This window comes from Bombus vosnesenskii, unplaced genomic scaffold (genome assembly GCF_011952255.1).
Source record: "Bombus vosnesenskii isolate JDL3184/JDL3185 unplaced genomic scaffold, Bvos_JDL3184-5_v1.1 scf7180000014781, whole genome shotgun sequence".
In the NCBI taxonomy this organism is placed as follows: Eukaryota; Metazoa; Arthropoda; class Insecta; order Hymenoptera; family Apidae; genus Bombus; species Bombus vosnesenskii.
The window spans coordinates 1-25,576 of record NW_022883640.1 but is presented as its reverse complement, the minus strand read 5'-3'; the positions used below and the strand labels follow the sequence as shown (position 1 = coordinate 25,576).

The following is a 25,576-nucleotide window of genomic DNA, read 5'->3' as shown; positions in this document are numbered from 1 at the left end:
CTATTAATAAATCATTTTATATTTAATTTTGCAACCTTCAATCATTGTTAAAATTGATTGATAATACCGTTAGTTAATAGAAATTTGAAAATGCTCTCGTTTCCACTCGATTAAAAGGTAATTGCACAAACTGTCACAGTGTTGACTACAAATCACGTGTGTCGTTCTATTAAATTTATCCACAATAGTATTTATTCTCGTTTTAATTTAAAATGAAATATGTTATTGTATGAATAGCAGAATGTTCAAATAATTGAAACAACTTTTTGTCCTCTAATTAATGATTCTCATTTAAAAAAATTTAAGAATTTTAATCAAGAAGATTTTGAAGTCTCGATCTAAAATGACCAAGGATTGAAACAGAGAATATTTTGATGTCGACAAATACATATTCTTCAGATATGAAACAAATGTGATAATAAAAATCGGTGTACATGAATGAATGTTGAAATATTGGAAAATTGTATAATTATATCCATTCTCTGTTGCGTTTAGATGTTTCAATTAATGTTTCATCAGAATTTTTATCGAATATTTTAGAGGTACTGGCTGTAAGGATTTTTTTTAAATTAAAATTAAAATTAGATGTAAGAACAGATTCAAAGTATAACATTTAAAAATTTGTGGTTATAAAATTTACTTGTATGTCATAATTATGTAAGTGAATTAATCTCATAATTAATTAAATGAATTTATTTTATGTGAGTAAATTATATTTATCTATAATAAGTCTTAATTTATTATTAATAATCAGCTAACACTGCATAATACTAAGTAAAGTAACTGAAAATTCTCGACGTGAGAATTAATTATAATTTCAACAAGAAAATAAAAAAGAAAAGAAAAGAAAAGAAAAAAAAATTCTATGTAAGTGATTGTTCTATGTAAGTAATTCTATGTAAGTAATTCTATGTATGTGATTTGGGGCTCGGCCAGTACCTTGCCCTTCTTTGGGATATTCCGAATAATCTGTCCTCTCCGAGCTGCAAATCTGATATCTCAGATGTTAGGGAAACCCCCTGGCCGGTAAGGCACGATAGACAGATGAGACTAAACGGCTGGTGGAGAGGGCAATCATCAACAGAGGGTCACACCGTGCGGATACACTACTGGGGTCTCAATAAAATCTTACAACCGTGGTGTTCAGAACATCAAACTCTGTTTGCATACACCCGGTGCACATAAAGTGTCAAATTACACTAACACTGGATTTATTGAACCTCTTTCACCTTGACCAGTGGCTCTTTAGTTTATGATTTGCAACAGAATCCCTGCATCAACGCAGGTTCACGAAACATACAACTTCACGCACCAAATATCGATTACAGTCAATCGACACTAACAATCAATAATTTGTCTGCGAGATGCTCCTCTGGAAGTTTTAACTATATATATTCCGGTTTTAACTATATATATTTAACTATATATATTAACTATATATTTCCCTAGGAACAGTAAGATTTTAACGATACAACTTTATCAAGAGATCTTAATGTCATAAACGGTATCGAAACTTCGTAATTAATATTGTTAAGGAAGAAAATATTGGTAATCTCCTCTAACGACGAGCGCTTGATATTTACAACTAGAACTCGATATCTTAGCTTCTTATAATATCCTAATAAAATGTTATTTATCGATTACAATTGTCCTGTCGTATTTTATTGTATTTGCTTTATAAATGTGAACTTTATTCAAAAAGAGTTCATCGATATAACGGTATTGAAGAGAACTACTCGAGAAACTATATCTAGTCCTTGGATGGAGGGATTGCTTGGTTCTTACAATCGAATAATTGGAGTGTAACTAGAAACACGAACGGTAGTTTAGCAATGGAGAAGAACTTTAGAACGACAGCAATTTTTTTCTTGTTTCTTTGAGAAAGGCACCGTTCATTTTATGTTTGACGAGAATGGGGTTGTTGGACGAATTTGATTAAAAAGGAAAGATCTTTAACAAATCTATATTTTTGATTTAATTATTTGAAAATGCAATTTTGCATATACCTATGTGCAATTATATACTATAATCGCAGGCGTTTCTTTAAAATGATGTACTATTGAAACAAGGCAAAGTATCGTCGAATTCTTCTAGATTCAATTTCTCAAAAGAATGGCTCTATTGATTAACCAAACATAGTTCCCATAAGCATATACGTACTTCTCAGAAAAGATAGTTATATCTAGATCAATATTACTCCCCACAGTGACCTATATGTCACAGAAAAAAAAGACACATCAAGTATTAAATCATACTACTATTACGTCCACTATCTCTACAAATCCTCCACTCTTGGAAAAGTCTATCTTATTCAAACGTAACGTAACTCAAATTAAATCTTTTCCATCATCATAAATACGAAACATTTATAACATTATCATCTTCGATTATTTACTCAACATCTAGCTAACAAAATCTTCTCCATCGCCGTACCCCTTAATCCTGACCGCGTACAATTAACGTATGAATAGTTAATTTATTGAAATTTAAACGACCATTTTACGCTACTTGTACTCGAATGATTTTGGGATCTTGCTGTATCTCTTGCACAGTGTTATACTGACAGGCGAGAAACATAGAAACGTAACTTCCGATCCACTGATTTACCCTAAACAGACGATGATAGGTTATACGGTGGACGCAATACAGAAGTGTTTCCGATGCAATTCGAAGGTGCGTTGTTACAATGGAGTTCATCGATCCATAGTGACTATTTCCCCGCCAACTACAGCCTGTAATAACGGAATAGCCAATAAAGTATATCCTGTCGATTTAATCGTTACCCCCACGGTGCACCGCGCGCACGGAGATCGGATCGGTGATTTTCACGTGATGTTTCGCAAATCGTGAGGCGCTCGCGTGATTCGCGCGTTTTAAGCGTTCCCGCTCTTCCCGTCCGATAGAAAGAGAAAGGAAACAGGGGTGGAAGGAAGAGGGAAGATACGTGATGCGGGTTCAACCTGCCGCGGGAACCTTTAAAGAAGGTCGGTGCAACGGGAGAGATGTAATTTTAATAAATTGGAGAGCAAGTCATTGTAAAAGATTGATATTCAGATGTTGGAGATGCAGCAGATTTACAGCTCGCTGGAATTAAGTTAGTTAAGGCGTTGAAAACCTAACGTCTTTTCAAAGGCGTTTGCCGCGTTTCTTTTCAAATCAAAATACATACATACGATACGTACAATGTATGCGCCTAAAGTTTTAAAGGTAATTTCTATTCAAGGAATGGACTGTTTTATTATAGATTTAGGAAATTGAAAAGAAGCAATTGCTTGTTTCTAAGAAAGAATCGCGAGAAGTACAGTTAGAAACTGTATTGTGAATCACTTTTCCTGGTTTCCGTAACGAGGAAGTGAAAAAAAACGCAGACAAGTCAGCGTTTACCGCAGCTAAATGGAAGATACGCAGGTACGAGTCGTTACAGTTTTGTCGTTGCAACGATTCCCGCTGCGTAATTTGATAATGAACAGTTGAAAAATAGCAGCGTTGTATCCGTACTCTTTAATATCCCATTATATGGAAGTTAACGACCGGAAAATACACCGCTCGACTACTTGAAGGAAGTAGCTCATGAGCAAGTCTTTTGTATCCTCGCAATGGTATAATTCCTGTAACGCCTCGTTCTCGGAGGATTTATTTCGTTGATTTGTACTTGTTTATTGCTTTTGTGTTTTCATGAATGGAGCATGTCGCATGCGAATCGTAATATGGTTTTAATGGCGTTTCGACTTCAATGATATCAGCGGCTGATTGCGCTTCCCGTAAGAAGCTTCCAATCATTATGTATTTTAGGAACAACAGATAAGGATATTTAGAGAACGAGTTAATTATTCAATTGTTCGCGCAAGAAATACCTGTCTCTTTTTCGAAAGTTATAAATGCTGTTTTCAAAGAGTTCCTTAGCTCACCATAAACCAGATAAGAATCTTTGGTTCCGCCTAGAAAAAGAAACCTTCAGATCAAACCGAAAGGGGTTCGGATTATATTTTCTAATCGTATTTGTATATTTCTTTTTACGGTCAGCTTGTCATCCACGTACGATCGAACAGAGAGTCCATTAATTATTTCCCTTCGACTTGTTTCAGGGGGAGCATCTCGGAAGCCATGCCGGCTGACGAGTTCGCTGGAAATCGAAACAGAAGCAAACCAAGACTGCAACCACCTTAACGAACCGCTATTATCACTGGCAAGGTCATCGGGCAGACCGGATCTAATCATGCTCACGCCGACCATGCTTCCTGTGCACTCGTTCCTCTTTCTTAACGACGTCAACCAGAAGATCGGGCGCTAAAAAATTCGAAATCGAGTTGATTGAAAATCTCAAGGAATATTAAAAAAAATACGAATAAACAATTTGATATAGAAATCATCCATTTTGGGCAAAGAAAAGAAACAATCAGAAAAAGGAATAACCACAGAAGCTCTGAATTTCATTACTTTCTAATGGTACTTCCTTGGATATTTTTACATTCTGGAGGCGTGAACGAACTCTGAAAAACAGAAACGACTTCTATCGGATGATCGAAAGAACTACCTGGACACTGAGTATAATTATTCACACGTGCGGATGCCATTTCCGGCATGTTTCTCCATGAAGAAGGTCAGCTTCAGTTTTTGCCACTTGTAGATAGAAGTTGAAGTGGCGGACGTCTTAACGAGGTTACTAGAATGTCAAAGAAATAGATGAGGGAAATATTATGAAGATATATTTATGAATATCTAATTGAGCATTTAATTAAGAACTTATTCGAAAGACCAAAATAAGTTGGTTCTTGAGACCAAGTACCTATCTAAGTATAATAGTCTTTTGTACTTACGGTTTAGTAAGAGGACTCGAGTAAAACGATTACTCGTTAAAAGGAACAATAGAATAATCATGCCTCCGCAGACAGTGATCTCTGCTTTCATGCCTCATCGCGGAGAATCTCAGCGAAAAAAGTATCCCGAAGCGTGAGCTGAAAGGTGGCTATGTAGGCTGCCTAGTGAATGCCGTCGCCATGGTGGAGCTGGCGTGTAGCAACGCCCTAAGTCCAGGAACCTAATCCCGCGTCAGAAAGACAAAATTCGCTACGGAGAAAAGTAAACAAAAATATATATATAGGAAAGAAGAGACAAAGATTAAAGGTCGTTAAGAATTAAAGGTAATTTAATGATAAAAGAGAGAAAGAATTGTGTAAAAATTCTACTGGGAAAGAAAAGAAAGAAGAAACCTCCAACGAGAAAGACGTGCTCAGAAACGAGTCCCGCGTAGCGCCATGTAGAGGAGCAGGAAGAAGCGCAGTCTTCCTCAGGCATTCCAGCGTCGAGTAATGCTGAAGCATATCCTGACGGGGCAACCGTCGTCAGCGGGCTCCAGGCACCAGCACAATGACTACCAGGCGAGCTCGGGCTCGTTGCACGGCGGCCACCGCCACCACCATCATTCTGGTCACCAACAGGATCAACAGCAACACCATCATTACAACCAAAACAGCAACGTTCGTGGAACGACACGGGGAAGCCAAGGATGGGGAGTCGACGTTTACGACTCGGTGGTCCATCAAAGAGCCAACGTGCATCAGGCTGCCACCACGCCATCTTCCACTCACAGACACCCTTTGAGTCATTCTCAGTTGAGCGTGAACAATCTTTCTCAACGATTGAATCACTCGCACGCTCTTAATCTGTCCACGTTGTCCACGTCGAAGCATTCTGTGAACAGCGTCAGTCCTGTTGCCGGTGGGAATAACAATAACAATAATAATAATCTGTCGACTACATTGGGGGTGATATCCCCGGCGCCGCTGCACCAGGACAGCAGACCTAAAGCGAATGGGGGCTTTGATATCTCGAGACTGTCCAGATTACCCAGTCAGGCGACGCCTTCGCCTGCACCTGCTCTTCAGGGTACGACTACCGGGGGACAGTTAACCGGTCCCGGTTCCACGGCGTACCCCTTGAACGCTTCCTGGTCGTCGTCCCTGTCAAGGAATCACAAGGACCACGAAGTTAGCGCGAAAGAGACGTTGACCAGTTTGCGTTTATTGTGTCTAGTGTCGTTGTTACTGGCGCTACTCTCGTTGATCTTCTTGCTGAAGATCTCACCGTTAACGGTGACGCCGAATAGCCTGATCAGCCCGGAAGAGTATACGATTGTCTACGAGGTGACGTTAGCGCTGTGCGCACTCGCCCTCTCCCTAAACCTCTGCTGTCTCCTCATGTGCGCTATACAGTTCCTCTTCACTGTGAAACTCGTCAAGACTTCGTATCAAGGACATTGGTGAGTAGATTTTTCGTTTTATGCCACGCTGGGTAAATCTGTGATTTATAACGCTTTAAATACCTTTCTTATTTAATCCGTACTTTACTCAACCCGAAGGTCGAACAAGGTGTGAAAAATATATACGTTTAAAGTTTGTATCCTTAAGATACTGTTATCTTTGAAAATTCGGAAGTCAAACAAAATACACAAAGAGAAACTTCTAAAAGTGCAAATAAACGTTGAGATACCAATATCCTTTAATCCGAACTATACATATGATGGAAAGAGGACTCTCATAGTCATCGACATTTTCCCTCCTAAATGTCAACAACATCCATATTTACATTGTTGCTGTTGTACATGTAACTTTTCAAACTTACTTAGGTATTGATAAAGAAAAGAAAAATAAGCATTTTCCTGGTAGCTGGGAATTCGCGGGATTCGCGGTCGAACGATGATTACCATTAGTTTCTATAATCTGGCGACGCTATCCTCAATCATTATCCTTGTGCCGGAATATAAGTTCTCATTCGTCCATGCGTGGCCTATCTGTGTGCGTCTGGAACAAACGCAGTGTCCCGTATCCCGTGCGATATATCAGAGGCCTGTCTAGTGTTTCTTCTCACGCGGCCTGGAGGACAAAACGCAAAAATTCACATCCTGTACTTGACATGCAAGCGTTCACCGACCGCGTGTCCCGTTTTTACTGATCAAACACGTGTCTGCAATCACAATACGATACTGTGTGGTGAGATGTATCCGTAAATGCGTATGTTTCGTGACGCGAACCTTGAAAATGAAAATTACACTTTCGTTTATTCCTCGAGCGTCGTGCACGCAGGAAGTCGTATAATAATTTTATTAGTAAGATTTTTTTTTATATAGACTACGCTATATTAATTTGTGACCAAGCTGAAAGATCGTGACACGCCCTTTGTGTAGAAATTGCAATATTCTCCGTTTTACCTAATAATTCTCCCAGCAAATTCAGCCCGCACGTTCGCGAAAAATATTATCGAATACACACAGTGCAGTGCAGATCAAGTTACAAAGGGAATATAGATATGCTCGCCTCCCGTGACACGCAACTCGAAAGCGAAAATAAGGCTCGTTAAAGACGATACATCCTCCTCGAGATGGGATCTGTGGTTTCTGCTCGGAAGTTCCCTTATCGTTGGTCAATCGGATTTCTTTTTTATCTTTTTCGTTGCCGACCGAGACAAAGTAAGCATCGCCGACTCTAATTACTAGCGAATGGAAACGTGCGTTAAGTTATGCAGATTGGCCGAAATCGTCGGCCAAATCACTGTGTGTTACGTCGCGTAACACTCTACCTAGCCGAGGCCACACACCGCGGGCAAGATGGCAACCAGATGTCTTCGGATACTCACTGCGTACCCTCAACAGTCTCAAGTACCTTCCATAAATCTCCTAGATTTCCTAGTAAAGGTCCTTCAAACCAAACAAACGTCTGTTTCCGAAGAATTTCCAAAGACTATTGTCTACCACGGCGTGACAAGGGAAAGTTAGTTTTTCTCACGTACGCTGCAACTTTCCTCCCACCAACCACTTTCTCTCGAGGGCGGTTAAGACCCTTCGTGTGACCAATTAACAACGAAGCCTATTCCCTCACTCTCCTAACTAAAATCGTCACCAACAAATCCGATGGTCCGGTGCGCTAGACACACCCATCCTTAGCTTTCCTCCGAGACAGCATCGTCTCCCAAGACAGTACTGATTTTACATCCTTCGAACGGTCAACATCCTTCAACCGGGTATACACACCCGTAGACCAGTCACTCACTCATCTCGTACATACGCACCAGCGTAACTGTCTTCGTTATAAGTTGTTGGAATAAACGGTGAAATATAACTTACTCTGCTGTGTCATATTCATTTAACCACCTCTGTTATCTTAACCGAAACAGGGGAACGACTACTTCGCGGCGTCGATTCACCTAATCGTAGCGAGAATTTACGCCTCTCGCTGACGCGTTTTTCTCGCGACCGCGTCTCTCCGCGAACGGTCGTAACACTGTGATTACCCTCAACGGACACGCCGTTTTGAGTTTTCTCTTCGGTTCTTTAATTCCGTCCTTTTTCTTTCGCTCAGTTTTTTGGCCAGTGGCGGGTCTTTTATCGCGTGGCGGGTTTGATTCGCGTGGGAAAATGTCGTGTGCTCTTCGGCAGATAGAAAGATCATTGTTTCTTAAAGCATCCAGACGTTGTGCGTGATTGGCATATTAAAGTTTCTTGCGAATGTTACCGTGTGACCATGTCTCCCTTGTGATCGTAATTGTGCGACGATGGTTTCCTGCAAATATTACCATCTAACAAGTTTTTCCAACGAATATTACTGTTCGATCAGGTTTTACTCGAATCTTGTTCTTCCCTTGATAGGGTCCTTTCCTTATATAGAGTGTCCCAGGATTTCGCAGTCAAATCTATGCCACTGACTATTTTAATGTACCAAACTACGAAGATGCGGCTGATATTGTGCGTGTTGCGTTATTCCACAACTAGGCTTGATTGGCAGGCCATTGGAACGAGATTTGTTCAAGCTGTTCGAAATGTTGGAGAACGAGCCGTTAACATTGTAATGTATGCAACTACAGAGACGTATCGTAACTTTTGTTTCGAGAACAAATAACAGAGAAGAAGAGAATAATGAAGATTGGACACGGACGAAATTAGCTGTCGATCTTGAAACTCGTGCACTGCGATTTCAGATAATCAAATTAGCATAGAATGAGATTTGGGAACGGGCAGAGTATATTCCGGAGTTTGGATATATATATATATTTAGATTAAAGATTGGTTCTTTGCGAGAAACGTTTTTAAGCAACATATGAAATTCTTCGTCTATTTATAGTATATTTCATTTTACTATAGTGGGAACAGTATTCTATAAATCGGTTTATAAGAGTGCGAATTTATTATCTTAACGCTAGCTCCAACTTTATGTAAATTCTTATATTATCCGACTAATCAATTTCTCAATTTTTGTTGACGTAAGAATCTATATAAAGTTAGAAGAAGAGAAGAAACAACAATGACTGTACAATTCTAAATTAAATGTTGAAACACGGCCTTTTGACTAGGCCTGGTAGAGTTAGTGTTAAATCATGCTTTGTAATTATTTATTTTGGCTGGTGGTAAGCAACGGTAACGCAAACACTGATCGAAGTAGACAGGTGTTCGTCAGACAGGTATTCAGGCCCCAGAATTTCCAGGTCACCGATTGGGGCCCCTGTTGTAAATTTCTGGTGATTCGCCCAACTATTGGTTAACTAAGAGTAAAGAGAAGAGGACAGTTTACATCTGAGCTACTGCTTCGATTAACCACATCTGGCAGAATGGCCTTTAGGGAAGAAAGTGTACCGTTTTCTGTGGTCGACCATCCTTTGTTTTCTTTTCTGAACAATAAATCTAGCTTGGACATTGATAACTAGCGGCTTATCGATCGTTCGATGACACAGGACACAGCCATTCTTTATGCTACATTATCACCACGACTAACTTTTACGGCTGTCTGCTAAGTTAATATTACCGGTTGTGTCACACTATCGCAGTGTGCCCAGAAGAGATAACCGGAGGACGATTAAAATTGCAACGTCACCGGACGCTTCTCGTTTCCCTTCTTTCTCTCTTATCCTCGTCCTTTCGCTCAACGGTTGTTTCCCCTGCTTTGCCTCCGGGGCTTCCAGACAATTCAAGATTCTGCTGAATTGGAATGCTCGATTTTCTCCTAGAGAGCTGTTTAGCTAGAAGGAATAGTCCGAGTGTCGACGGGTATGCGAAGAACTGTCTTCTTGTGCTCTTAACCACTTAACTACGTTCGACGTGTTTATTCGTTATTGCTTGATTTTACCTGCTCACCCCATAGAGGCATTTTTGAAATTAAACTTTAAAAAGTTAAAAATTAATTGTTTCCAAAATGTTTTCAAATACTCCGAAAATCGTTGGATATTTTCGTGTTAAAATTAATAACAAAGTAAAATATACACAGCTGTATCCGTATTATTAACAATTAATTATCCTACGATATTTTTTCGGGTTACTCGCGCTCCTGAAAAATTTCTACCATGGACCTCTCCCCCATATGTAAGGAAATAAACTCCGCAGTTAACAAATTAATTGTTTCCAAAATGTTTTCAAATACTCCGAAGATCATTGGATATTTTCGTGTTAAAATTACAAAGTAAAAGATGCACAGCTGTATCCGTATTATTAATAATGGAGGCGGACTCCTACGATATTTTTCTACCATAAAAATTTCTACCATAGACCTTCCCCAAATGTAAGGAAATAAACTCCGCAGTTAACAAATTAATTGTTTCCAAACTGTTTTCAAATACTCCGAAGATCACTGGATATTTTCGTGTTAAAATTACAAAGTAAAATATGCACAGCTGTATCCGTATTATTAATAATGGAGGCTGACTCCTACGATATTTTTCTACCATAAAAATTTCTACCATAGACCTCCCTCAAATGTAAGGAACTGCGGCATAAATTCCCTAATAAACAATAGGAATTTCTGTTGTAAACTACAAATTACAAATTACGAAACCTTCCGCTCTAAATTAACTAAAGATCACCAACAATTCTCCTTCGTTCTGAAACTAATTCTCCGACAATGGTGTTCCCTATGAATGAGTCAACTGGCAACGAAAGACCAAAAGCAGAGGGTTCTCGGTCAGTGTCTCTGGTGCACGCCAGCTAGGAAGCCTTAGCCGAAGGTCGTCCGGCTGAAGATAACTGCGAAGTCTGCAAAGTGGCATTGTTAGCGAAGGAGAAGGAGCCCTGGGGTGTGCAGACGTACTCCGAAAGAAGCACGAACTTTAATGGTGGGTCCCAGTAGTAGACGGCCGTTCCTCTTCGCTTGCTCATTGTCACTCGAAGCTCGGTGCCCGTCCCTCCTTCCGTACCACGCTACCGAGTCTGAGACGCGAGGATGAAAGGAAAAAAAGCCGAAGTATGACACAGGTCCAACGACGACACCAACGACGACACCAACGACGACACCAACGACGGCGACGACGATCACAGAGACACGAGAAGAATGAAAGACAAGCGGCGCTGCTAAGTGCCGGCTCATTACGTAAATGGTCCGTGATAAGGGATCTCTGGTGCTGCTGGCGCGAACACGCTGAACAGCAGACTTTTCGAATAAAGCCACTTTTGGACAAAGTAGTTGCTGGCTCACGAAGTTTTCTTCTTTCGTTGTTGGATGGCGCAATTCTAAAGTAGACGCGCATTTTTCTTCGCGATCTCACGTTTCGATCGCGGATTTCGACTTATTGGGGAAACAGGTTAATTGGATTATTACTGGAGAGACGTGGATGGATGAACGTTTTCATCGTTTCGTTCAATGACGGGTGAAACGCGTGAAAAGAGTTCGTAAGGTTTAAGCTGGGTGAGAAAATACAGCTTTGAATTTCCTATAAATGAGAGTTTAACAACGACGTGTTAAACACGACGCATGGAGCATTTGTACTAAATTTCTTATTAAATCTTGTTAATTCACTAGCTAAAAACCAACTATTACATCGAACATGATACGACCAATAAAAATAAAGATATCTATACGAAGAATACGAAACGTAGATTCTTATGAATATGTGCGTTTCTTTAGGTGTATCGCTCCTCCAAACGACAATTCGCCGAAACACACATCAACTTTAACCAATGTATGAGAAATCGTCTCTAGCGCGTTTTTATGCCAAGGTGAACGCTACTGTGACCCCGAACGAACCGTGAAACTGAACGATTCGATCTGTCATTGAAAACGCCCATCGGTCGCGAAAGTCTTGTTCGTTTTTCATCGACGGCCCGGTTTAACGTTACACGCGTGTCTGGTTTCTGTTCACGGGCGGTTCTTCGTGCGTCAGAACGTCCGAGCATACGCGTGCACCCGTTCGTCTTTCCACCAGAAAGAGAGAAGAGGGCTCTCTGTCGTGGCTGTTGGCATTCCACGCCTTCGAATCCGACATTTCAAATTTTTTCACCGACACAGGGCACTACGGAACGGGAATAAATTTGGCGGGCCGTGACTGCGCCTTAATATTCCAACAAACAGACAGAAAAATAGAGAAAGAAACGGGCACTCGCGTGTCTCAATGGTTGTAATTTATTTTTCGATTAATTCCCAATCACCAGCCGATAATTTTGATGTTTCCAGCTGATGATAAATCGAAAAAGTGAATAGAGGACTTCCAGTAGACTTTGCGTGATTCATTCTTGGCGTTGATTGGCGTGAATTGTTCGTCAAGACGTTATTTTTCCAAGGGTATAAAAATCTGTCAGTTAGGTGGAAACTATCAATTTGTATACGAAAGATACGATCGTATTTGAAGATTGTATCGTAGTCATCTGTTTTATCGTGCAAATTTTGCACGTGACACTCTATATTAAGTTTGTTGTAGCATTAATTAATCACAGAATGTTACAAGAAAACAAATTTGGTTTGGCAAATATAATGGCCGATGTTATGTAGATATGTGTGGCGGATCGGTATCAATAGGACGCCGACAGGTCGAGCCGCGGGTACCAACCGCCAACACTAGAGGGCAACGACAGACAACGAGTCTGTCTGTCTAACTCGCTAGGGGTCGAATATACGAGCGATTGATATAAATACCGCACCTAGCGAGACTCACTCTACGTCTAAGGCAGGGACTACCGAGCATAGCCTTACTGACAAGTCCACCGGTAGTCCCAGGACGAAACCCTCTCTCTCTCTCTTTTCTTCCGTCACATATGTAATGTTCGAATTTGTAAACTATTAACTTTTTCGACAAGGAGGTATAAGGAACAAGTTAAAGTAGACGTCATGTTATGAATCATCTGCGAGATATAAAAGACTTCTTTTATTAGGGATCAACACCTCGTGAAGTCAGATTTTATTTATAACATACTTTACGATTTTGATTTATTTGTACTTGCGATTGTATTCAGTTCGCGAATGCGCGGTTATAAGATAGAGCTTGGAGCGTCATGGCGTATAAATACGTATGGTGATGTTTCGAGCTCGCGGAACACGAAGGTTTTCTTCTCGCCGTGTCGCGTAATCGGGTGAGGACTGATTTTCTCTATTCGCTCCTTTAAACGATTCGCGAATTCCGAGTTGGCCTGTTGCTTCGTTGGTACGAAGAATTCTGTCGGCAATCGTATGCCAGTACCGTAAACCATTTCGACTACCGTTGCGTTCAGGTCCTCCTTGATAGCGGTTTTTATGCCTAACAAAACAATTGGTAGGACTTCTACCCAGTTGCGCGTATTGTGACATTTTATTGCTGCTTTTAATTGTCGATGTAGGCGCTCTACCATTCCGTTGGATGCGGGGTGATAGGCTGTTGTGCGTAAATGCTTAATGCCGAGCAACCGGCATAGTTCGTTGAATAGGTTTGATTCGGACTGGCGTCCTTAATCAGTCGTTATTTTTGAAGGTACGCCGAAACGAGCTATCTATGTAGAGAGGAGGGCCGAGGCAACGGTTGTCGCTATATTGTGAAGTTTCTGCCTTCTAAAGCGTGTCGAAAATGTTTGACTGCGGTGTATATCGCGAGTAGTTCGCGATCGTACGCGCTATATTTTTGCTGGGCGGGGGTCAAAGATTTCGTTGCGAATCCTAGCGGTTGTAATTGGTTATTCGCGCGTTGTTGTAATACTGCCCCCATTGCGTAGTCGGACGCATCTACCGTGAGGCTGATAGGCGCACCTGGTATCGGATGCGCCAGCATCGTGGCATCCACGAGTGCACGTTGCGATTCGCGAAAGCTGTTTTCCTACTGCTCCGACCGCTCGATGGGCGCGTTGCCCTTTTTCGCGCCTTTTAACAGGTCGTTGAGCGGCTTAAGTGTTTTTGCGGCCCCCGGTATGAAACGTCGGTAGAAGTTTATCATACCGAGGTACCTACGTAGTTGCTTGGCGTTCGCGGGCTTCGACAATTTTACAATCGCTTCGACATTTTCGGGCGGCGGCTTAATTCCGTCGGGGTTTACCGGGTATCCGAGGAATGTGATTTCGTGCACGCCGAATTCGCATTTCGTGGGGTTTATCACAACGCCGTAATTATTGAGACGGTTGAGCAAGATTTTCAAATGTTCGCGATGTTGGTTTTCGTCGTTCGAGGCTATGAGAAAATCATCGATGTACGCGTAGACGATATCGAGCCCGCGTATGATTTCGTCGACGCACCGCTGACATGTTTGCGTGGCGTTCCGAAGTCCAAACATCATATTTGTTGTTTCGAGAAGTCCGGTAGGCGTTGTTATCGCGGTTTTTTCAATGTTCTCGGACGCAATCGGAATTTGGTGGTAAGCGCGGACTAGATCGATTTTTGAAAAGATTCGCTTACTATGCAGATGTTGCGCGAAGTCTTCGATATGTGGCGGTGAGTATCTGTCGGGCACGGTGCGGGCGTTCAACGCACGGTAGTCGCCACATGGACGCAGGTTTCCGTCCTTTTTCGGCACTGCGTGCAGGGGTGATGCCCACGGGCTTTTCGATGGTCGCATCACGCCTTGCTCGATCATGTGTTCAAATTCCGCTTTTACCTCTTTAAGTCGATCAGGTGCAAGCCGACGCGGTTTGCTGTAGACTGGTGGACCAGGTGTAGTTTCGATGTGGGGTAGCATACCGTGTCGAATTCTCTCTTTTCCGAAGATCCGTGGGCGGGTGAGGTCCGGGAATTCTGCCAGGAGTTGGTGGTATGGTGATTCGCCGATGACGGTCTTGTCGGCCGCTTCGTCTGTTGTGGCGGTGTATCCCCTTGATGACGTCTGTGTTATCGTATCGATAAGCCTTTTGTTTCGCGGGTCCACGAGCAACCCGTAGTGGCTTAGAAAATCCATGCCGATGATGGGTGTTTTGACATATGATAGGGACATCGGGACAGGTTGGCCGCGAACAGCTCGTACTCGCTTCTGTTCACGTGTCCGTGTAGCTTGTTGCGCGGGTATACGCAAACATCTGCGCCGGTGTCGATGAGGTAGGAGATCCGCGAGTTCTTGTCCGTTCCGAATATGCGGCGAGATGCCAAACCGTCGTCGTTTGCCGCTTTTACGGACGGCTGGTCCGGTTTTCCGAGTTCCAGGAGCAAGGGGGTGTGCACTTTCTCGCGCTTTCTCGGAACTGTGTGTGATAGTAACACAGCCCGTCTTGCCGCAGCGTATCGCGAGGGCGCGAACGGCGGCGGGATCGTGTACGCGGGCGTGATTGTACTCGTGCCCTACGGTGTTCATTGCTTCTTTGCTCGGCTACTAGCGCTCGCATCTCGCTCATATGGGCGTCCATTCGCGCTACCCGCTCGGTGACCAAGTTGGCGAAGGCTGCCATGGCGTCGCCTATTCCGCTATTCTGGCCAGGTGGGAGGGTTATCGCAGGTAGTCGGCCTGCGCTGGCCGCGGCAATCTGCCCTGATTCCAGGGTGGCTTCGTAAATGTTATCGGCAATTTGTATGCGGGAGTCCGGATCGTTGTTCTGTACAGAGGCTAGGATGCTCCGTATGCGCTGTGGAAGTCGACCTTCCCAGACGGTGAAAATGACATCGTCTGCTAACGAATTGGTGGCTAGGCTTTTGAGATCACGGTAAAACTGAGAGGGCTTCCTGGCCCCCATTTGCTCGTTCTCGATTACCTGTCGGAGTCTCTTGGCGTACGACTCTCCCAATCGCTTGATGAGCTCCTTTTTGACGTACTCGTAACGCTCTGTCGCCGGTGCGGCGTCGAATACGTCTCGAATTAATCTCGCGTGCGACTTGTCGAGATTCGCGATGACGACCTGGTATTTTTCTTGGTCACTAGTGATCAGGGCAGTTTCGAACTGCACTTCCAGCATCTTGAACCACAAGTCGACGTCGTCAGACCAGAACGGTGGCACGCGGAGAAGGGCGCTAATCGAGTCTGCGTTGTCCCAGCCGGCCTTCGTACGTGCGGAGTGGGCGTTATTGGTCATTTCGAACTGATTTAGATTCATTGTGTTACGTTTCACGAGCACTCGGGGATAATCACGTCGGGGTCTCCAATTTGAGGTGGTATGTCGTGATAGGGTCGGAAGGAAAACTCAGATTTCTTGAACGATAAATGTTTATTCACTCTAATGTCAATGAGTACACTTGATGCAGGATTCGCGATTGTATTCGGTTCGCGAATGCGCGGTTAGTAGATAGAGCTTGGATAGCTACGATTCGAGATACGCTGCGAGTGCGGACAATGATTGCACGAGATGTCGAGAGCTTAGATAATTATTCGGCTCGAACCGTGTAAGTATAACGATCGTGATATACTGCGGTAACTCGCGGTAATAGACTGACATTTTTGTCGCGATGCTGCTGCGGAGGAAGACTCGTTGGGATCTGTCTAAGGATGCGAAGGCATCGGATTCGTTGAGAAAAGCTTTGGTTCGGAAAGTGAGGGAAATGTACGTTAATGTTTATTGGCTAATTCGTGTTGGTCGTTGGAAAAGGATGCTAGCTGCCCTTGAGAGGGTGTTGCTAGCGGGCAGCGTCGTATGTGAGAGATAGCAGATTTCTCGTGTGTCCCCGTGGTAGGTGGTCGACTTCGAGACTGATAAACAAAGACTGTTTGTCTCTTTGGAGGACCTTAGCTAAAATAAATCCTAAGATTTATAGCGGTCCTTAGGCTAGCTGGAAATATTCGGTACGAATGTATCGACATCTGGCAATCATCTTGTCCGCAGGTATAGGGTCTTTGTGTCGTGCGTCAAGCGACGTAAACTGTTGGGAAGTTTACTGTCAAGTGCCGCCACATGTTCAAGGAAAATGTATCTGCAGCCGGTTATAGCGGCATTTACGTTACGGATGATCTATGGGAAGATTCACACGAACAAACCTTTATGGACTAACCAAATTTATTTTGTTATTAAAAACGATCTACAGAACCGATCGACGACTGGTGTTCAATTTAAAAATTGCTTCTCTATAAAAGCAAGAAATCTAATTTACATCGTGTTCTTCATCTGTCGCCTCCATATACATCCTGGTGGCAATAAAATTCTGAATTTACGAGAAATCCGTATTTCGACTTAAGCTTATCGATGTTACCGACTGGACAAAGCCTTCGAGAGTTTAAATTAACCGATCGACCCTTCGTTGAAAGGACGAGCAAGTGCCAGGAAACTATCGCGGGAACGCTCGTAAAAGCGCGCAATGGTTCGGCGTGGTAACCTAGGAAGAGGAACAGGCGCGACTGAATCGTAACGGTTGTCGTGGCCCCTTTCAAACGATCCGTGGCCACCCTTCAGTTTCGGCGTCATTAACCCTTCCCTTCTTTCTTCCTGGTTCACTTAGAAACGAAGAAAATTCCGGAGGTAGTTTGCTCTTAGCAGCTGCCATTTTTTTTTCTTTGTTTAGTCGACACGAAGCATTTTGGAGAATTTCTGTGATTGCATCGCGAAGGTACAGAGAATAAGAAAAAGCGCTCTTTGTTCGTTGACGACTTTCTGTCAATTAGAAATAAGAGTAAACGGCATAACAGTTTCTTCTTTGCCACTGTATACGTAATTTTTGTTAGACTTTAACAACTCGTATTTTTCGTGAGCAAATACTGTCGAGTGGTTATACACTGTATATGTGAAGCTTCGTTTTCTTCGCGCGAAATATCCATGTTGTTCTTTCTATACTTGTGTTCATATATCATGACGTTCAGCCTACACGTGCCCGAGAATGTAATGTAACAGATAATTGGGTTCGAGCTGTAAATCTTTCATTTGCAGCATGACGCGAATCTAACAATACTTCTTTCCTTGTTCAGATCATGAATATTTTTGTCGCGTGCAGGTAGAATCATATGTCTAGAGTATCCACGGGTTTCGTGTTTACTTATTTCTTTAACTAACTTCGGTTTTAACCAACTTCCTATTAACCAGCAAATTAATCAAATACTTTCAGAATCAATGACAAGAATATACCGAAAAGTGTCGAAAGAATTTTAAAGGTACAATCATTTTCCTAAAAGTTATCTTGAGACGTATTGTATCGTTAGTCTCATAGAGTTAACCACTTTTCTCTAGAATAATACTCGAACACAGCTGTAGCTTTCTATAAATTTCCTCGATATTCGATTGAATTTCCCGAGATCGTTTCCAATGACGAGATCGCAGCAGTTGTTACGAAGAATATCGGAAGAGCGAAGAACGCGTATGTGTGTCTGATCCATCATTCACGATAGTCTCTACGGTCCATGCGTATGATCCATCATCTGCGTAACCATTTTACAATCCTCACCGTGGAAATGCCGATCCGCGATGCTATTCTCGCGCGCACTCGACCGCTTAAGAGTGTCGTGTAAAATTAAGGTAAAAAGTAAGGAACTTGTTAATTTCCGACAAGAAGATAAAGTTCTTTTTATTTTTTACTCAATTTATACAATTTTTTCGGTTCGCGATGATACACTTTCGATACTTGGATTAGTTAAGAATTTTTTTATTAGACTGACTGGATGATTTTGAAGGGAGAATTTATATTCTTCCATTCGTTGGAGTGGGAGAAGGTTTTGTTTATACTTAGTGTAAAATTCGGAGAACGGCTGGAGTGATCGAATGCCACTCAGGCGGCTGAGAACGGATGCTGACCGGACGGTCACACGCGATAAGGCGTTCGGAATTTCGGTTTGTTATATACAGCTGCTCGAATTTCGTCTGTGACAAGAGCATCGTCCAGAGACGTTTCCATCATACACAAATAACTTTGTTTTTCTTCTTGCAGTCGGAAGCGTAGAGAATTCGATGTTTCTGGCTGATCTGTTGTTTTATCATTTGCGCGGCATTTTTTCGCGGTTAGAAGAAAGATGAGATTAATATCTTTGTGGTATTTTGATACTTATCGATCTGCTGATAATGTCGATGCTGGTAGGGGAAAGCGTGGTTGAGAAGAAGCGCGCTTTTTCGATAAATTATGAATTATGGCTAACGGTAATTCACGCAATTTACATAATCTAGATGGAACAGACGCTTTTCAAGATCGCTTGTCGACTCATTTATGTTTATAATTTTCAGGAGAAGAAAATCTAAACCTTGAATATATTCAATTCGAATATGTACTGTAGCCTAAATTCGGGTCTTTTTTCGACTTTCAACGATATCGATTTTGTCTCGATTGACTTCCTGCCGGTTTACGTGCTTTTATTCTTACTCCTTCTTCTTCTTCCGGTGTCCAATGATTCCTTTGAAAATCGACGCGGTTAGTACCGAAGCGTACGCTTCCGATGCGGAAAGTACGCGATCGAAGCGCGTGGCTTCTGACCGGAAGCGTAGCCTTGCAAACGCGATTAGATTGCATTAGCTACGAGACTGAAATTAAATCTCGAGTCGGAATTGTATTTAATTTTCTTCGGGAAGTTCAATGCCGGAATCGAAAATTAGACGATTGAATAGGGATTCCTAGTTGATTTTAGACGTCCCTCTTCCTGTAACTCCCACCGAACTTGCATTGGGCGTTGTTCGTAGGCTTGTCGTGCGGCAAACCGTTTCGCAAGAGCTTATTTGCATTTCCTCTAACTGCGGTTCGCATAAGACGCGTCAAAGGAATATTGACTACTATCTATTAGGTCAGATTTTTTCACTATTTTCTGCTTCTCGTAGGATTGTAATGTTACAGTACCGGTAACACGAAGCTTGATCTACGGCAAATAATAAAATATCTTTGAGATTAAAAAATATAAAGATTTGAAAATTAGGACATTTGAAAGTTTGTACTTACTCGACTGAATTGCTATTAAGTGACGTTTAAAAATTTTAATCACAAGGTTGAAAGTAATATAGTTAGTAATTCTAACGAACACCTATCCTCAGATAGATTGGTATACACACGCGAGTCGACCGTATTCTCCGGAAATGAAAACAACTACATCCCTGGAACCTGGAACACGTGATTTTCCGCATATCCATTAAAGCAACATCGGTCAGTGACTCGTCTACGGTGCAGTCGCTAGACTCAATTAATGACCACGTTCTGGTCGTAAATATAGAAAAGGCAGCGAGATATTTTAGTTTGTTGGCTAACTGGGCTGAGGTTGGGTCAATGTTTCTGTGGATTTCATTTACCTCTTCCGGCCTCCTTATATTTTCTGAATTCTTACAATTTCCGAGATACCAGTTCATAGCAAATTGATTCTTATTATGGCGTAGGATATAGTAAATCTTATTGTCTAAAAATACAGGAAAAGATTTCATTTTAGATGATTATTTCATTAAAAGATTATTATTTTTTTTTAACATTTTATTCAAGCGTTTCTTAAGACATTTGTTCAAAGAGATGTCAGGTTATAAAAAATTGAATCAACCTTCCCAAAGCTCCTTAACTTCTTGTTATTTTTGATAAATCAATAGCATTACGCAATATATACCGTGTGATTTCCCTAGACGATCTAGTAGCACTCTTCTTTACAACCTTCTTTCAAAACGAGAAACAAGAAGAGGATTTACCAAATATCATTGTCATCGAAGCGCAGAGACGCTCCGGTGATTCTTATCTCCATTCATCTCTCCGAGTGAAACTATTTGACGTCGCCTTGAATAGGCTCAGACAGTTTTGTCGGGGGTCCGTGTCGTCGACTGTAGCCAGCTCGCACGATCGTGAATGGAAAGACTCGTATAAAATCAAAGGGCCGACAGACTCTTCCTGCTTAGACGAGATCAATGAGATCTCGTTCAATAGAGAAGTTACCTTCTCGACCGCCGGCGCCGTATTACCCTTCAAAGTCACCGGAAAGTCATATAAGCCAACCGATGCAGCCTAACCTTTATCCACAGATAAAATAGGTTTCTCTTATTCCATCTGAATTTCTAAAGAAACCAAGACTTGATTTCAGTCTGGTTAAAAGCTTCGCTCGATTAAAGCTGTTTTTCAAGCAATAACCTACTTTGTGAATTTCATGCACGCGAATCCAAGTATGTATGCGGCAGAAATGAAGCTTTCGTGCATGTCTAATTGTAAATTGATGCGAAACAATGCGCATGCGCCGAAATCCCATCACTTTGCGGACCCACATTGTGCCTTTTATTAAGGCGCCTTGTTTGTTTACTCTTCTCAAGCTAATTCTTCACTATTATTATCTACATTATTTTCACTGGCTAACAACTGGTTGGTCTGCAATTGACTAACCAATACAAATTTTTCGTTACGTGCATATATTCGAAAGAATTCGAAATTAAATTATCATGTATTACGGGCAGTTACGATAGAGTGACACAAAGCAATCTGTGTTTGAATGCCTCCACTCGTGGACAATATCGATATAACCTAAATGCGATAAATCGCGAACGTTTGATTCGACTCATGGGAAATTTACGCGTTTTTGAATCGTCCCGAGTCGCACGCGAAATGCAGGTCAGAGAACCGTCTAATATTTATTGTTGAGATCGTGGGCTTGATCTTAATGGCGCGGCGGCACGCGATTCTTTACCAACTATGCTCCTTAACTCCAGCTCTCGACCTTCTTCCCTATTCAACTAGCTCGAGCAGTGAAATTGACTCTGCATGCCTGTGATTTTGGCAGGGAATGGGAGTCGAGTTCGTAGTGAATGCACATTGTGTATACGTGTTTTAGGTGGTTTGTGTGAGTTTGTTGCGGAGATTCGAGACATTTATTTAACCTCTTTATCATATTCGAGCCTGTGCAATATAACCATATCTTAAATGTAATAAGTTTTATTTTTTATTGCAAAGTTCTTGAAATATATAATGCACACAATAAGAGTATAATATTTTATATATATATATATATATATATATATATATATATATATTATATTTAAGAAGTTTGGGATAGTTTAAAGATGAAATAAATTGCTTTTTAAGTTTAATCTCTTACTTTCGACGAAATCAAGTTTCTCTGGAATTTGGTGGAGTTTAAGATTTGATATCGGTGTCGTAGGAGTTATGTGACACTTTAAGGTGGAATAAATCTAGCGAGGAGTTTAAGGTGCGGCAAAGGAGCGTGGAATGTTGCAATAGAAATTTATTGCAGTGTTAGTGCATTGGTAGATTGATCAAATTTACGTGTAGCGTGGGTAACCAATGGTAAATATTTTGCAATGTGTATAATTTCTCAGTAATCTGAGGCTTATAAAATCTATTGACAACTAATGGAAATTGTTGATTTAACAGATCAATTTTAAATTCCTCGTTAATCTAAATTTTTTAATCCTATTTACAGCTAAACCTTACGACGAAAAATTAACGAAGTGGAATAAAAATGGCATTGTGATTCTTCTCGTCGTGTATTGGTGTCACATCAAATTTAAGAGACAGTTTTACTTGCGGATGCTGCGTGTTACGTTGGTGAAGTCGACGAAAGCGTAAAATAGGAGCTCGTCCGAAATACACTAACGCGGAAGGTTAAATTTAACGCAAAAGGCTGAGAAATTAGTTTAGAACTCGAAGTTTCATTGGTACGACGCTCTTGAAACGCATTCAAAGAGGTCGGCGACCTCGAAAGGGGATGAACGCAACTGTTTCGTGGGAATTTCTTATTGTGGCTTATTTGGATAAAGCTACTTTAAAATCAGCGCTGGATTCGTCTGTATTTTGCCCGGAAATCATAAAATGTTTAGGCCAGGCGACTCCATGTACAGAAAATGTTATGTCCACTTTTTACGTCCGTAGAATTCAACTCTTTACTACTATGCACTTCTTCTCCAAAAAAATATCGCGTTTCAATATTAAAAAAGTTTCAATAATATACTATCCATTAGAAGAATGATAACATGATAACCTTACAAATTATTAGTATTAACAAATTCTTATTGTCGTATAGAAATGCCAACTATTGCTTCGGTAAAACAAACAAAGGAATTTTACAGGTAAATTTTACAAATTACAAGTCATCTTATAACGCAAAATACGACGTGTAAAATTGTCTCAATTTATTAATAGTATTAATAAATTATTATGATAAAAGATGCAGGAATCTTAGCCTCATGAGAAATTAGAGATGAAAATGAGTGGGAAAAGATTAATCACTGGTCCTCCTAAAAAGATGCAGTCCCATGGATGGATGGTTGTGCGAGTATTACAGCAGCGCAAAACCGTTCCCCGAATTCTCATCCCGGACGTCGTACGACCAAAGACAAAAACAACTCACTGGAGGGCATTGCGGAGAGACATTCATCGAGGACACAATAGTATTATTCCAGGAAGTGCTAGTTCTTCCTAGATTCCGGTCACAATGTTCTTAACGCCTGGAAATTAGTCTTGACCAGGAAACATCTATAACGGCATGTATTTTCTGCCGTGATTGTAAATCTGTTTGGAACATGCGGTTTGTCCGTTAATCTAGGCGCTGTTGTTCAATTGAGTCAATATTATTTGTTGGTAGATTAGTGTGTGCAAGAGCGCTCTATCCATTATTGACCAATTCGAGCACGTATTGGTAAATTTCACACCGGCAATTACGATGAAATCGTTCGTGGTCGCTGGAAATTAGCAGTATCGTTTGCGGTCGTGAGCTGATTGACACTGCGTGAGCGGGGAATTATGTGAAGCAGCTTTGCTTTGTCGTTTCCTGCATTTAATAGATTTACGGCGGTGGACAGAGTTTGTAAAAAATGAAGACAAGGTAGAAAAAGATTATTTTTCATTTTTTACTATTAGATTATTTTCAAAGTGATCTTTTCAGTGAAATATGATTGACAAAAAATAAGATCTATAATTGAATCATTATAGAAAATAGAATAATATTGATAATAAAGAAATAAAAATCAATTATAGAATAACATATAATAATAATAATAACAATAATGTGGATAGACTTATGTTTACTTTTATATGTATAATGATACTGTTTGATCCTTGAATTAAAGTTAAGATTAACATTGCGATTATGATTATCCTTTGTCTGACTAAATATATTTGAAGTATCAATTACAGTAGAATTTTTGAAAGATTCTTGGCTGTTAAACAAATAACTGGTTCCTTTATTGTTAGGGAAGTGATACATTTACACTGTACATGAGAGTGTGTGTGTAAGGGTTAGAGGGCGTCAAGGACTTAGTGGAGACAAAAGACTGTTGCCAGATGTTAGAAGAATCTAGGATAGTTGGTTCGCGACCAGCGTGCGTGCAAGACGTTCGTCAGAGAGTAATATAGATGTATAACTGTTGTGTGGGAAATATAGTCAATAATTTGTATTCCCAAATCCTCGAATTTCCTTAACATTTATATTTCGCTCAATTATCATAGAATCGTGAAACTGACTTTCACTTCAAATTTTGTCTGTTTCAGGAGTAACAAGTACCTGCAAAAATCATCCATCAGCCGGATATGTGCTGTCGGAGGGTTTTTCATTAGCATTCCCGTCTTTCTAACTGGTAAGAACCAATTCCTTCAATGCTGTCAACTTTAACCTTTTGAAAGATACTAGTACATAAGTTATACGTTTAATTTTTCTTGAATTCAGGCATGAATCTAAAAGATACTGTGAACTATCTCTGAGTGTATGAAATCAGTTTAGAAATCCAATGGAAATAAAGTTAATTTTAACGCCGAATAGTCATTATTTTTCTTAGAAAAATAAAAATGATCGTCTTTTAGGGAAGTTTTAACAGATTAATTTATAAAGAGCTGAAACAGAATATTCATGTCATGCATGAATACGGCTGGTGGATGGATCGAGATCTAATCTAAAGTTTACGTTGTGTCATGCTGGTTTACACAGCTATCATTCGCTCGATCGATCGTTAAGCTGGTGAACTCGATTCAAGACGGACATTTTGACTCTGTTCAGAAGAAAACTGCGTTTTAATAAATTTGACGGAATAGAAATTATGATAGACCACAACGTTTTTTTAATTATATCATAAAATTTATTTATTTTTTTTAATGTCATGTTGGAAACTTCAAATACTGTCCAAAACTTCGAACGTAATCGTTTTAGAAATTTGTAAATTACTTAACGACCAAAAATATTGAATTCTCTATTGTCTGAAGATAGATTCTCTATAATTTAAGTAATTTATTCGTCGAGAATTGATATATAAAGACTTAAATAATAAATTAATTGAAAAATAATTTGCGACTAGTATTGAAAATTTCAATGAAAAGCATATGTATATAGTTTACGCTTCGAGAATTATATGTATTGAGAATATGTATTTGCGCTTATTCTTTGTCCCGCTTGTTATGGCATACGTGTTATAATGATCCTCTAACAATGCTTTCAGGTATGATATTGTATACATTCATCCAGTTTCATTCGACGCCGGTGTCACGTAAAATGGATACTTGGGTTGCGAGAGAAAAGAAAGCCGAGTCGTAGCCCAACTATTAATTCTCTTTTATCGAACTTTATTATGACTTTGGCACTTACAGTA

The 25,576-nt window shown here is 40.8% G+C and overlaps 1 protein-coding gene and 1 long non-coding RNA gene across 2 annotated transcripts; both read left to right on the top strand.

Moving 5' to 3' along the window:
- Positions 1-5,218: 5,218 nt before the first annotated feature.
- On the top strand, positions 5,219-25,464 carry LOC117240547 (nuclear transcription factor Y subunit gamma-like; the record flags this gene model as incomplete). The annotated part of the gene is made up of 3 exons (XM_033506563.1): positions 5,219-6,259; positions 24,489-24,574; positions 25,427-25,464. Coding segments are annotated over exons 1-3 (1,074 nt in total), but the record flags the coding sequence as incomplete, so codon positions are not given.
- LOC117240548 lies at positions 22,032-22,456 on the top strand. The gene is made up of 2 exons (XR_004494727.1): positions 22,032-22,286; positions 22,423-22,456. It is a non-coding gene; the product is annotated as an uncharacterized LOC117240548 (long non-coding RNA).
- Positions 25,465-25,576: the final 112 nt, after the last annotated feature.